The sequence below is a fragment of the Octodon degus genome, unplaced genomic scaffold (genome assembly GCF_000260255.1).
Source record: "Octodon degus isolate 3935 unplaced genomic scaffold, OctDeg1.0 scaffold00080, whole genome shotgun sequence".
NCBI classification, from domain to species: Eukaryota; Metazoa; Chordata; class Mammalia; order Rodentia; family Octodontidae; genus Octodon; species Octodon degus.
In genome coordinates this window covers 3,504,307-3,518,479 of record NW_004524656.1, presented here as the reverse complement: position 1 = coordinate 3,518,479, position 14,173 = coordinate 3,504,307, and the positions used below count along the sequence as shown (strand labels likewise).

The 14,173-nt window shown below is 48.1% G+C and overlaps 1 protein-coding gene across 1 annotated transcript in view; it reads left to right on the top strand.

Annotated features, from left to right (window-relative positions):
- Positions 1-523: 523 nt before the first annotated feature.
- Sorl1 (sortilin related receptor 1) overlaps positions 524-14,173 on the top strand; it is a 161,632-nt gene continuing 147,982 nt past the window's right edge. Inside the window, exon 1 of the mRNA XM_023721085.1 lies at positions 524-922. Within this exon, the coding sequence (XP_023576853.1) occupies positions 638-922 (285 nt within the window). The 5' untranslated portion in view covers positions 524-637. The remainder of the gene's footprint in view (positions 923-14,173) is intronic.

Below are 14,173 nucleotides of genomic sequence, written 5' to 3'. Positions count from 1 at the left end.
TCCACTGCTTCTGTGCAGGATGTATTCTTGGGGACAGAGGCAGTTTGACTTGAACAAGGGTAGGTTTGGGCTGTGGCCACATTGAATAGGTTTCTGTGCCCAAAGTAGTCGGAACTGTCAGTTTCATAAAGAGGACAGGCAGTGTCCTGAAGTGCATCCTTTGCCTTTCAGCTGCCCTACACAGGTGGGGCCATGGTGGTCGGGCTGGACAGGGGGCCCACCAGCTGAGAAGGACGACCTGGGCACGGCCCTATGAAGGAGGCAACTAACTGCAGGGAAAAAGGAAGGAGGCCCGCATAACCCTAATTCTGCAGAAAGAACACGGTGTGAGCGCTGAGGCACTGGAGCACGCTCCCAGGGACTCCCTGCCTCGACTGTTCCATATCTGCGGGGGAGGGGCTAGTGTCGCCACCGAGGCCGCCGAGCGGAGAAAGTGCGCGAAGGGGACGCGCTGCAAGAGGACACGTGACGGCGCGGCGCCCAGCCGAGCGGACCGGCGGCGGAGACGGCCCGGAGCGGCGCGGGCGTCCTGGAGCCCCGGGAGCGGCGCGCGCGGCCCCGGCCCCGCGCTCTCCCGGCCCCGCGCTGCACATTCTCTCCTGGCGGCGGCGCCACCTGCAGTAGCGTTCGCCCGAACATGGCGACACGGAGCAGCAGGAGGGAGTCGCGACTCCCTTTCCTATTCACCCTGGTCGCGCTGCTGCCGCCCGGGGCTCTCTGCGAGGACTGGACTCGGAGACTGCACGGCGGCCGCGCGCCTTTGCCCCAGGACCGGGGCTTCTTCGTGGTGCAGGGCGACCCGCGCGAGCTGCGGCTGGGGGCGCAAGGGGATGCCAGGGGGGCGAGCCCGGCGGAGCAGACGCCGCTCCGGACGCGACGGAGCGCTGCCCTGCAGCCCCAGCCCATCAAGGTGTACGGACAGGTGAGCAGGACTGCTGCGACCCGCCTCCTTCCAGCTCTTTCCCTGCACTTCCTCACCCCCGCATCTGTCCTTTGCAGTCGCCTCCCAGGTGCGGGCACCGCTGGGGACTTCCCGGCTTGCATTTGTTTTCCCCCCCCTCATATGAGTACAACCGTCAGCGCTTGAATCGCGTTGATCTTTCCTCCTTCCTGTCGGTCTTAGCAAACCTATTCCAGGTAACTCGGGAGGTGCTGCGCGTATTTCCCCAGTGTGTGTGCAGAACAGGGTAGTTTCGGCAGGTATAAGAGAGTCTAGATTCATTTTCATCTCTGGGTAAAACAAGGGCTTTCTTTAGTGTATCATCAGTTGGCAGTGGAGGCGAGCGCCTGGCGCTGCAGTGCACTTCCACAGAACAGCGGGTGGAGGGGGTTCCACACCGTGCTGAACCCCAGGAAAGGTGGACAAACCCGGAAGGCTGGCAACCACCTATATGTAGTAAAAGGAAGACGGTGTGTGTGTGTGTGTGTGTGTGTGTGTGTGTGTGTGCGTGTGTGTGCGCGCGCACGCGAAGTGTAAGGACTGAATGTTTTGGTTTTTATTTCTGTGGAGGTGTGAGGTTCAATCCACTCCCTCTCTCCTAATGACTTTATTTGGGATAAGAATAACCTTCATGGTACATGGGTATTTAAAAAGACTGCAAAGAAATTTGGTGGGATTATTATTCAGTTAGTGATTTATTTCTATCCAGGCAATGGGTTTATTAGATCATAAGTAACATGAATTTTACTTTTATGGCCAGACTTAACTGAGAGGAATTGCAAACTGAGTTTGGAGGTTAGTATCAGCATCGGCAAAATGAATTTGCCCGTGTTACTGCCTCATGAGACTCCGCGTCCTGCGGTGAAGATCCACATCAGCAAAACTAGAAGGTCGCAGGGGGAAAAAAGCTGGGGCCAGTGGAGGTGGTACACAAGCACTGTTCCCATAGTCAAAATGTTCCCTTTTAAAGTAGAAACGAAATGCTTAGCCTGAGTTCTGCCTTACTTCATTAATTTTGCTGTAGCTAGTTCCTCCCTTCAGGAAATATGGCGAGTTAAGGGTTCAGTCCTTGGAACCAGGAAGACCTTATAAACCATGTCACCCTGCTGTGTCACTTTCTTGCTGACGACATTGAAACTGGGGCAGGTGTAATGACTAGCCCAAGGTCATGATGAGAAGGTCTTTAGTTTTTGTCTGCATTATCTCACTGACCTCTGGGTAATGGGAGTCCCACTGACTTTTATGCAGCGCTTCTTAAATGCTTCCTTTCTTGGCTCTAACGGGGGTACAGTGAGGGTGAATGGGTGGGAGTCTTCAACTTTCATCTACCACCACCCCTGTTCCTGAAGGGCTGTAACTGCTGGTCTCCCAGCTGCTGGAATTGACCAGCTCTTAGACCCATCTTCTACCCACCCCCGAGCCCCATCTGAAACTTTTGTTTTCTTGTATGGCTGAAAGGGAAGTTGACAAAGTCTTTGCTTACCACAGGGACACCAGCTTGGAGCAGATGGCAAGGAGGGGGGTGTATAAATGCTCCCTTGTTCACTGAGAGTCTCTCCAGCCAGCGCAGCTCTGCTCTGCTCTTGGGCCAGGAGTGGAGGGTGGGGGACAGTCCTTCCCAGAGCTTAGGTTCCCTAAAGCCATAGTTTTGGTTGGGAGAGGAGCTTTCTGGTCTCAAAAATGTTCACAGGTGCCATTTCTTCCTTGGGTTTGGCCTGTGCTAATCTCTTGGGGATTTGGGGCAAGTTAGATGTGAACTCTGTTCTCAATGGGAGCAGTTCCAAATCCTTCAGCTTTTATGCTTCTGGGCCAGGCAGACTGTTTGGTTCAGCTGAAGGCTGCAAAACTAACCGTGGAACTCACAATGAGCCATTTCTAGTGAATTGCGAAGACCAAGGCAGTGTTTCTCCTTTGTAGCTGCTTCCCTATGTCCTTGTTCTCTGTTGCCCTGAGGTCAATGGTAGCATTAACCTAAATCTTTAAGAATCTGAGTCAGAGAGAAGGAAGGACTTTCTGGTGTAAGTTTTCTGCCTCAAGTTCTATCTGGTGCAGGCTCTTCAATCACAGGAATCAGTAACTACAGGGTTCTAAGTCTCCTTGGAGCTCCAGTGTAACTCACAGCTCTTTGAACCTTTCTAGCCAGGGTGACCATTTGCCTGTTTCTCCTGGGACAGACCCAGTTATGCTGGTGCTCCTTTCACTCTCAGAAGTGTCAGGATACAGTTATTCTACTTCTAACCAAGTTCCACTTCAAAATCCCCATTCAAATTTTCTCCCCATATTGGGGATTGAACCCGGTGTGGTATGAGCTACAACAGTCTCCCAGCCCCTTTTAAAATATTTATTTTTTGAGACAAGGTCTTAATAAGTTGCCCGGGCTGGTCTAAAATGTGTCATCCTCTTTCTTGCCTTGGCCTTCTGAGTAGCTGAGATTATAGGCATGATCCATTATATCCAGGTCTATTTCCATTTTAAAATCTAAATAAGTATAGTGTTTTCTGAATGGAGCTCTGAGGATGGAGAGGAGGTGGGGAGTATGATTTTTATCCCTGGTTTCAGAAAACTTACAACTTAAGGAGGAGATGAAGCAGATGTAAATATAGGCATGTAAATGTACTGCATGGGAACAGTAAACTTGGATGCAGAGTGGTACATTGGTGGGCTGTGTGACAGGAGGGGCCCCAGGGATGGAGCAGTAAGGGGTACAGGCCATCTGCAGTTTGTGACTTCTGGGCTAGCTGTGCAGATGAAGGCTGGAAGCAGGGGCTGTCTGAAGGCAGCCTAAGAGGTGAGAGGTAAGTGGGAGGCCACCAGTTTAGGGCGCAGAAAGGGAAAGAAAGGAAGGCTTTGGAGAGGTACATTTGCATCTGAGAAAGTCTGCCTTGCAGCCCACAGCAGTTCTTTTCCTTCTGCCCTGCTAATTTGTGGAGTCAACTAGGAAAATCTCTAGCAATGGGAGACTGACTTCTGACATCTTATCTGAGGGGTAATGTTTGCAATAATGAAAATCTGTTAGGTAAGCCTTTCCTTAAAAAGGCCAGTTTCAAGAAGAGGGACTCCCTCGTTCCTGCTACTGTGATTTCTTTCAGCTCCCTGCCTCTGTGCCATTATACTTGTTCTGTCTTTGTCATTCCCCACTCCTGCCTTGGCCTGAGAACCCCTGTTCCATTCTTCAGTGTCATGCAGTACCTCTTAGTATTCTCAGGGTTCCAATGGAAAGAGTTCTCTGAGCTTGAGTCCAGCCCTGACTGCTCCGCTCTATACTTGCTTCACTGCCCTCTGTACTCCTGGAGGGCATGAATCAAGCTCTTTTGTGTGTTTCCTGGCACAAGGAGGCCCTTAATGAATATTTGTGGACCAACTGCACACCTGGCAGAAAAGAAACCTGACGGGTAGGGAGCACATTGAAGTTATATAAAAGGTGTTTGTCTGAGGAGGACCGTGGTAAGCACACAAATGGATGATGAAATGAGTTGGCTTGTGCAGTGGTGAAGATGCAGATGGGCTGGCCTTGGGTGGTGGTGCCATGATTTTGCTATGCTATCTGGGGCTTATTTTGAATGGAGAGGTAGGGTTTATTTTACATAATCATCCCTCTGAGGACTATCATATTGGTGAGTACTAATGGTGTCATTTTGGAGGAAAATCATTTGGAATGAAGCACAAAGCCTAACAGGATTTGCTGGTTTATTTTGCTTCCAACAAATATTCATTCTCTTTTCATGATACTTGCATTTGAGAGGCCAAGGAGTATTCAGTATCTTGATTTGAGATTGAAAATCAAGTGTCCGTTACAGCGTGAAGTCCAGGAACAAAGGCCCTTCTTTACGGGTGGACTACCTTTTGGCTTTAGATCTCTTCTGTGTAGATTCCTGCATGATGCATTTGCTAGGGAAACATTGGCTAGCTGATTTGAAAGTTAGGATGTTTGACCTGTGTGGTTCCAAATGAAGGTGAGAAGGCAAATCATTGGCTGTTTTGAGTTGGCTTCTACATAGGTAGAGACTTGCTTGGTCTCAGGGTGGCTTAATAAGGGATGTGACCTGGAAAAACTTCCTCGTTGACTTGGGTTCTCTTAGGAATTTTGTCCTGTCCCTGGATGCTATTGGTTCATTGGTAGTTTGCCTGTTTTGAGCATGGAGAGGGGGCACTTTGAGCAGGGGAGAAATGGAGGAAAGGACTCCTGAGAGGAGTGAGGTTGAGATTTAAAGGGATGGTGGAACTTTTGCAAGAGGGAAGGGCACCAAGAAGTGGCAGGGAAGGAAAGGAGGGAAGAAGAGAGAAAGGAAGCCATTAAAAAGAAAAAGAATTAAGATGTGTTATGTACATTGAGCAACTCCCCACAGTGAGTGTAAGCATTATGTTCTGCAAACATGTGCTAATAAAAAGAAAGAAAGAAAATTAAAGGGATGAGCTAAAAAGCCATCCAATTTGTTTACTTGACCTTCAGTAGGTAATGTATGTTTATAAAACAAAATCTGTACGGAGTCTGCAGGGACAAATATATTTCTATCCTTTTCATGCCTTTATTCATCCCGAAACCCTTCACAGTTGGCAACCACTGTCATCAGATTTTTGTCTGTCATTCCAGAAGTATTCTATGCATATATAACATGCATGTAGATAAAAATTGAAGCTTAAAGTATCAGTGTCTTTCTGTTACCTGTAGCCTCTGGTGTTATGGGTAATGAGATTAACATTAGCTCTAAGATGTATTTGTGGCATGACTGAGAATAGTCAGGATGTCACCTAAGGTGTCACAGTATAAAACAGATGGTCACTTTTCTCCAGGCAAGGTGAAAGAAAACTTCTCTCTCACTTCCCCTGGAGGGTTCTTGTGAGTCAGGAGGGGAGCACCACGAAGCCTGCTCTTCCTTACAGATGTAGGGCCCAGGTCTGTGAGGACGCCAGAATAGAGTGATCCTGTACATGGGCTTTCACTTGTGTTCTGTTGGAGACTGTTTTCATTATATTCTGTAAAATGAAGTTAATGGTATGCTTAATAAATTGCTTTGAGAATTGGGATCCACAACGTAGATCCTAACAGCAATGAAAATCCTACAGCAAAGGGTGGATGTTGGAGGCGTACTTCTTTGCCAGCTTTTAGTGTGTTCCTCCATAGAGATCATAGCCATTTTGTAATGTCATTGTTTAATCCCAGGGCAGAGGTAGACAGAGCCAGCCCTGTCCTGTCCACTGCAATGGAGGGACCCAGAGGCATTCTATTCTGGAGAGTAGACATTCCCCTAAGTAATTTGCTTTTGCTATGTATTTAGCCTGTTTTTATTTTTATTTTTTTAAAGCATCAGTTTGCCTTCTTAATTAAATTTTGCTTAGGTGAATATTAAAATGAGTTTGCATTCTTTGAGCTGCTGACAGGGGAAATGGCTGGCATAAATGTGTTCAGGGAAGGCCGGTTTGGAGTTTAGAATATTCAACAATAATTCAGATGTAGGTAGCTGTGAGTTGACCGCATGTAACTGTAGTACAACTGGGTATTACATTGACTTTTCCTTCATTTATTTAGATTTAGATAAATGGGATGGAAAATAAAGGAGAGTGCACTACCTTTTGGGGTGAAAGCATTTGGGGTTAGTATTTCTCCAGAAGTGGACTGGGTGATGGGGGAGGTGTTCTCTCTGTTTATGAGAATGGAACCTTCCTATGTGTTCTCTAGCCGTGCTAGAATCCACGGGCAGATCGCATATTCAGTCCAGCCACGTACATGCAAAAATCAATTTCCCTCAGTTTAAAATGAGCCACAGTTAATTTCGACCTAATTTATTGGTTTATCGACTTATGAACCTTGGGCCTTCGAAGAAGTGGTCCGGACGGCCTTCTAGCATCAAAGTGGCTGATGATGCTAAACCCCAGAGAAGGCAGGGTGGGCTGCTGGCTGTGATTAGGATTTGGGTTTTATGTCATGTTGTTATGAGATGCTGTGTTTTTAAACTGAAACATGAGGAATGCTTTGAGTACCTTAGGGCGAGTTCTATCAAGATAGGACTTTATAGCAATCAAAACCATAATGGTGAATTAAAAAATATTACAAATTACTGGTTGGGGAGATAGTTTGGTGGCATAAGCGCCTGCCTGGCAAGCTCAAGGACCCGAGTTTGATTGTGGTACTGCATGCCTGCTGGCCCCAGAACACTGGTGGCGCTGTGCCAGCCCCAAAACCTGGTGTGGTGGTGCACTACTGTAATCCCAGTGGGGGGAGGCTGAGACAGGAGGATCACTATGAGTCTGAACAGCATAGTAAGACCCTGTATCATATATATATATTTTAATTACAAATTTCTGTTATCTACTGAGTAATTTTTACTTGTCTATACTTGTAAATGTGTATGTCAAGTACTACACTGTTCCACACAGATGCTGTATAAATCACACACATTACATGTTCTTTTTGGTTGTGGGGGGAGTGCTGGGGGTTGAAACCAGTACCTTGTGCATGCTAAGCCTACATTCTACCACTGAGCTACACAGCCAGCCCTGGGTGACTCTTAATTATCATAGGATAGCAACGCCCATGGTGCTACTACTAAGAGCTTGGTGATCCCGTGTCCCTTACCTCCTGGCAGATCTCCTACCGCGGCCCTGTTGCACAGGTGTTTCTGCAGTGATGTCCGGTGTCTGCGTGTCCTGCGTGTCCACCAGCCGCATGTAGCCAGTGAGCATGTGAACTGAGTCTAGTATGACTGAAGAAGCCTTTTTCTTCCTTTCTATTAAGTTAACTTTTAAATACTTACATGTGGCTCGTGACTCTCGTGGGCTGCAGGAAGCTTCCTTTCCTAGCCAGAGGCAACCTGTGTTTCAGCCAGGGGGGAAGTTAGAGCAAAGACCTGCGTTGTGAGCTTCACAAGTGGGGAGTGAAAACAGGGTTGAGGGCTTCAGAAACCTCAGGTGTTGGAGGCAGTTGACTGTCCAGTTGAGCATCCAAGTGGCCCTTCTTCCCAGAGAGGGAGGAGTCCATCAGGGAACTGTGGAGTGCAGGTGGGCACAGAGGTGATCTTGGGGGATCATTTGCATAGCTGCGTCCTTCCTTTGGTCACTTAGGTCTTGGAGGCTGACTAGTCACAGGGGCAGCCATGCCTCTGTGCCTTCCCTTGTGACATGGCCTGTCACAGACAGCCCCTAGCTTTCCGGGCTGTGCTGAGGTGCCGTGCAGAGCCCACGTGTGCATTCTGTGTATCAGTGAAAGACGTAAACACAGCCTTAACAGCAAAGCCATCTCCCCGCCCCTGCCCTTTGCTTCCTGTGCGCTTGTTGACTTACCTCAATGCAGCTGGGCCTGTCTTTCATCCCTTCAAGTCTTCAGACTGGCATGAAGACAAACAATGGAGGCGTGTGGTCTTCATCACTGTGCGCACGCCCCTGCCCCCCTCCCAGCTGGCCCTTTAGCTTAGCATGCCATTGCTGTTGCTGCTGCTGCAGGCTCTTGGCTTGGGAAATCGGGACCCTTCACAATGATTTATCTCCAGTCCCCTGAATTAGATTAAAAACACAGCTACGGATTCTCAGAAAGGCAGGCTGATGTGATTATATCCGAAATCTGAGTGGCAGACAAGGGCAATAAAAAGATGTACGTTTATCAAATGCATTTTGTGCCATGAAGGGGCCAACATACTCTTTATTACCCCTCCCTTTCATTAAAAAAAAATGAAGACAGTAGCTGGTAGAGCTTGTTATTAGAAAGGAGAGAGTGGCCTGTTGAGGAGAAACCTTTCCCTAGTGACTGGATTGGAGGGAGTTCTGGTGGAAAGTGGTTATGGTGGCTGTCATGTGGAATAAATGAGGGTGTGAACCAACGAGTGGGCCCCTCGCAGGGATTTTAGTGTGTCAGAGGCCCTGAGGAGAGTTCCATCCTACTTTGTTGGACCGGCAGCTGACAAATAGTGGCTCAGTAATATTTTTAACTCCTAGAACCCTTTGTTGTGCAAGGGCTTATGGGACTGTGTGGGGGAAGCTGGTCTGGTCTGATTGTGCCTGGAGGGGTTGGGTTAAAAGCCACCTGGGGAGAGGTGCTAGTTCAGGGACTGTCACTGGAGACACTCAGAGGAGTGTCTTCCATATCCAGGGTGAAGGGCCTACAAAGCTAAGCACCTGGCCCTCCATTGGCCCAGAGGACACATGGGCGACAGAGCCCCCTGCTGGCTGTCCTGAGACCAGGGAGGAAGGCAAGGCCGACCTCCTGGGCTCCCTGAGGGTCTCAGCAGAGGAACCTAAGGTGTGGACCCAGCAGAGCCGAGCCGGGGCCCGCCCTGTGAAGCAGGGTGTGTTTGGGAGGACTTGAGCTTTTGAAACCTGTGCTCAATTAATTGAGTAACATGAGACTCATTACCTATTACCTACCTCATCTGTATATATTTAGTTCTCTGAAATTCTCTCACTGGATAGTTAAAAAAAAAAAATACATCACAGTTAACTGCATGGGCTTTGCTGAATTTGGCACAGTGTTCCTCAGGGCTGGTGACCGGAGGGTTACCACAGGAAGCAGGCCTTGAGTGGCTGGAAGAGAGGCCCCAAGGTGTGGATGTGGGAAGCTGGGGAGGGGCAAAAGAGCCTCCAAAACAAAGCCTACAAGTGAGGCAAGCAGAAGGGTGCTCTGGACAGTCACTGGGCCCTCCTGGTAGCGTGGAGGCCATCTGTCACTGAGAAATTGGCCACATTTTGGGGGTTGACATGCTGTTCCTTCTCGAGTAGTCTGATGTGTAGCTTCTGTGCTACTGTGGGAAATCCCCTCAGGAGTCCTTTGGCTCGAGGCTGTAGTATGAACTGCTTTCCCTTTGGGGTTCCACAAAAAAAAAAAAAAAAGAACTACACCAAAAGATTTAGGGGCCAGGGAGATGGCTCAGTGGAATAAGAGCTTCCCTGGCAAGCGCAAGGGCCTGAGTTCAATTCCTGGTTCCTCAAAAAAAAAAAAAAAAAGAACTACACCCTTTGGGGTGGGGGCAGTGTGAGGAGACCATGTCACCTGAACCCCAGGGTCCTGGGGATTAGGGGTTGTCTCCCCCCAGGTGCCTGAGTGCCACAACAGGGTATGGGAAAGACTGTCTGAAAATGTCCCTTGGCCACCAGCTCTGAGATTGGCTCAAGCATGTGGTGTTTTGTCATTGTATTTATGTCGCTGCTTGCTCCTGAGTCTATGTGTTTCAATGCTGGTGATGCGAATGTTAATTTTTCACGTGTGCCACTTTGGGAAGAATAGCCTATGTTGGGAGAGAGCCATTTGGACGTGAAAAGAAATGATGTTTATGGATGTCGATATTATGGAGTACATTCGTGGTTTACATCTCATTTACATCTAACAACCGTCCTGCAAACTTGGGAAGGTAGGAATTAGGATGCATCTTGTGTCATAGAGAGGTAGCTTGAGGCTTAGGAAGTGACGTGACTCACCCAGGTTAGACAGCTGTGGATTGTGGAAGGTGACGCTCAAACCTGGGCCCTGACTTGCTTCAGATTTACGGCGACCCTCTGCCTCTCCTGCACCTTTTGGCAATGTGGTGGAGTCTCCTCTCCGAGGCGGAAATATGAAGGTTTTGTTTTGTTTTGTTTTGGTTTTGTTTTTATAATGCTGGGGCTTGAACACAGGATACCACACATGCTAGGAAAATATTCTGCTGCTGAGATACATCCCCAGCCCCTTTTATATTTTTAGTTTGAGACAAGGTCTTATTAAATTGTATAAGCTAGCTTTGAACTTTTTTTTTTTTTTTTTTTTTTTTTTGCGAAACCGGGGATTGAACTCAAGACCTTGTGCTTGCCAGGGAAAGGCTTATTCCACTGAGCCATCTCCCCAGCCCCAAACTATTTTATTTGTTTTTTGGTACTGGGGATCAAACTCAGGACCTTGCGTTTGTCAGGCAGGCACTTAAGCCTCTGAGCTATCTCCTCGGCCCCTAGCTTTGAACTTGTGATCCTCCTACCTAAGTCTACTGAATAACCAGGATCACAGATGTGTACCACCATGCCTAGTTGATCCACAGGGTGTTTTTGTGACTGGGAACCTTTGCATTCCCTCCCATCCCCCAACAGACCTAACCTCTCATATAATCCATTATGTCCTGGGTGCTCCCAGCTGCACTGGTCTTTAGGTCTTTAGAATTTTCCAGTGCATGAAGTCTCAGGGCCTTTTCTGTCACTGATTCTTGCTCTGCTTGCCCCTATGTTTGGGGTTCTCTTCTCTCCCTACCTCTCCGCCGCCCCCCCCCCATTCTTATGCTATCAGAAGGCAAATAAGTTGAGTCTTTCCTGCAGTGTCCTTTTCTCCCCCACTCAAAGCCCTCTAACAACTGGAATTTTATCATTATGTATTGAATTAGTTGTTTAATGCTTGTTTCCTCCACTAATTGAAGAGTCAGGAGGCAGGGCCTAGGAGTCTGCTGTTTTCCCAATACCTCATGTAGCATCTGGTTTATAGTAAGTGCTCAATAAATATTTATTGAATGAATAAAGTGAGGGAGCTATTTATGGGGAAGCTGTGGAAGGAGCCAAGTCCGGGAATCAGAGAGGGTAGGTGGTCTGAAATTACCTTGAGAGTGCAGAGGAATGGCTTCTCTGGAAGGCAGGCAGGCAGGCTGCCCTGGCTTAGGGTGCTCGATGGCCAGCTGATTCCCCTGTGGGGAGCTTGCTGCATGGCGCCTGTGTTTTAAAGCACTGCTGGAGCTCTTGTCTCATCGCTCTCTGAGGCAAACCTCTAGGAAAAGGGAGCAGTTGCATGTGGATGTTTGTGAGCCTCCTTGTGGCTCTGGAACCTTCTATTTATCACCCACTTGCAAGAGAAGGGATGGTTGTGGTCCTGCCTCCATTTGTCGGGATGCTGCATTGTAAGGAGTCCTAGAACTGCATTGTAAGTGACTCACCTGCAGGATGTGGCCGGCACATAAAGCCCACCCTTGGCTCAGTGAGGAATAATGTTTTCTGAACTGTAATTTCAGTGAGAATATGCTCCTCATTCTTTTGCAAAAAGGAAGGAAAAGGCATCTTTTTAAGAGATCTATGGAAATGCCAGACTTCAGTCCAAGGGTGTCCTTATTTTGTTTTCTTATCTTTAAAATGGGCCCTGTAACTCGGTCAGGAGGGTGGGTAATGAGTCCCGTGGGGGATGCGAGTGTCCTGGGCCGATACAAAGTCGGGGAGGGTGCTGAGATTCTCCAACCTCGCTGTCTTTGGGAGCCCTCATAAACTAGATTTCAGCTCTCCTGAGGGGGAGAGTCCGGAAGGGTAATGAGCTTTCTAAATATAGTGAGAACACCCTCTTGAAAGGGGATACTGGGAGGTGATTTGCATGCATAGCATTTAGGTCCTATGGTTTGGGAAAACCTTGTTGTTCTTGGACCTGGGGAGTCTGTCTTTGGTTTCTGCAAGGCCTGTAGTTTCATATCATTCAGGGTATTTAGTGGCTACCTCTGTCCTCAGAGTTGAAGGACAGGATATTTGTTTTATGCTTCATTGTAGAATTTAAAAAATGCTTCTTTGTATTTCACTGCTAGTGCAGCTGAGAAATGAGCCAGACTGCCTTGTTTGTAACACTCATACTGTGTTCTGGAAAGAAGCTGTGTAGGAGGCGCGAGGACGTCAAGCCGTGGGTGTCTAGGACATCCTGAGCTTTGGGTTGACCAATGAGAAGGAGGTAGCAGGAAAGAAAAAATGAATGGAGAAAACATTTCTGACCCGTTCAATGAAGGCCCCCTTCTTCCTGAATCAGCTTCAACGATCTTCGAGTCTTCAGTGGTTCTCTTGGAAAGTTCTCCTAGACTTACAACACTGATTTCCCCCAGAAGTGCTTTCTGTGTTCTTACAGTTGAGAAATCACTGAAGAGCCTATAGGGTGTGCCTGGTACTTTGTAGACTGCAGTGCATACTTCACTGATAAGTGAACGCATGAGTAATCAGTACCTTTATGCAACATGCAATTTATTTCCTTCCTTTTATTTATAACAGCCCTGAGCTGGAGGATTGGGTGGTAGCAGATTCTTCTTCCTACTCTGAATAATAAGAGGCAAATCATTTTACCTCTTTGGCTCTCCAGGGCACCCTGGGGAGCTGGGAGACAACTAGGCGTAGGAGGTGATGTTTGATAAAGACCGTGGCATGTCAAGGTGTGGGTGGTGATGACTGCCGCGAGCTGGTGTTAGATGCCAGCCCTGAGCCTGTGGTCATCACTCCAGTTGGGGACAGCCAGCCTTATGCCGATGCTGTGGTTCTGCAGATGCTGCTGACAGTGTTTTGAAGGATTGCTTTGGCCAGAGACTCAGTCCCCAAGTGTGCCTTCTCTATGACTCATTCTAGCTGCATATATTGGAAGCAGGAGGGCTGGAGAGGAGAGGAGAAAGAAGCACTTCTGAAGAGTGGGAGTGCCTCCCTACTGGGTCTGTACTTGAAAAGTGCTGGGGATATTTACATGACATTAGCCATTGTAAAGAGAACACGTTAGTGGCATTTAGTATATGCACATATTATACAAGCCCTGGCTCTGTTCAGTTCCAAAATATTTTCATCACTCTCAAAGAAAACCCCTTTCCGTTACTCCCTTCTCTTGCCTTCCCCTGGCAGCCACTAATCTACTTTCTGTCTCTGTGGATTCACCTCTCCTGGATAATTTATATAAATGGAATCATGCAGTACATGACCTTTAGTGTTTGGCTTCTTCCACTCAGCATATAGTTTGCGAGATTCATCCACACTGAAGCGTGTAGCAGTACAACACAGTCTTAGCAGCCGCACCAGGTCCCCAAAGACAGATCCTTTCCCATCCTACTCCAGAAGAGTGAGTCACTCTCACCCCTCTACTTTAGTCATAGGGCCAACTTGAAAGCAAGGGTATGGACTAGATTTGAGAATGCCCAAGTAATGCCCAAGCAAGCACAGCATTCAGAGGATTGCTGAGTCAATAGGGTTGGGTGGGGTCTTCCTGGATGGCAGAGGCTTCTGATCCTAGACCAGTGACCTCAGGTATTATCTTAACAACCTGCCTATGAACCTAGGGGAGGTCTGAAGCACCTCCTGATGCAGGTGCTGATCAGGGATGTATTGGCCTCCTAGGGCGAGATGCTGGACCCCTCCCTGCTGCTTTACAGCTCCAATGAATTGTGTGTTATTTATCAAGCTCCATCTTGTAAGCCAGAGAGGGGAGAGGGAAGGTTGTTCATGCCCTGATTGTAACCAACTTAAGAGCAAGGTTAGGTTCCTAGAAAAGCCACACGCTCACCTCCTCCCATCCCATCC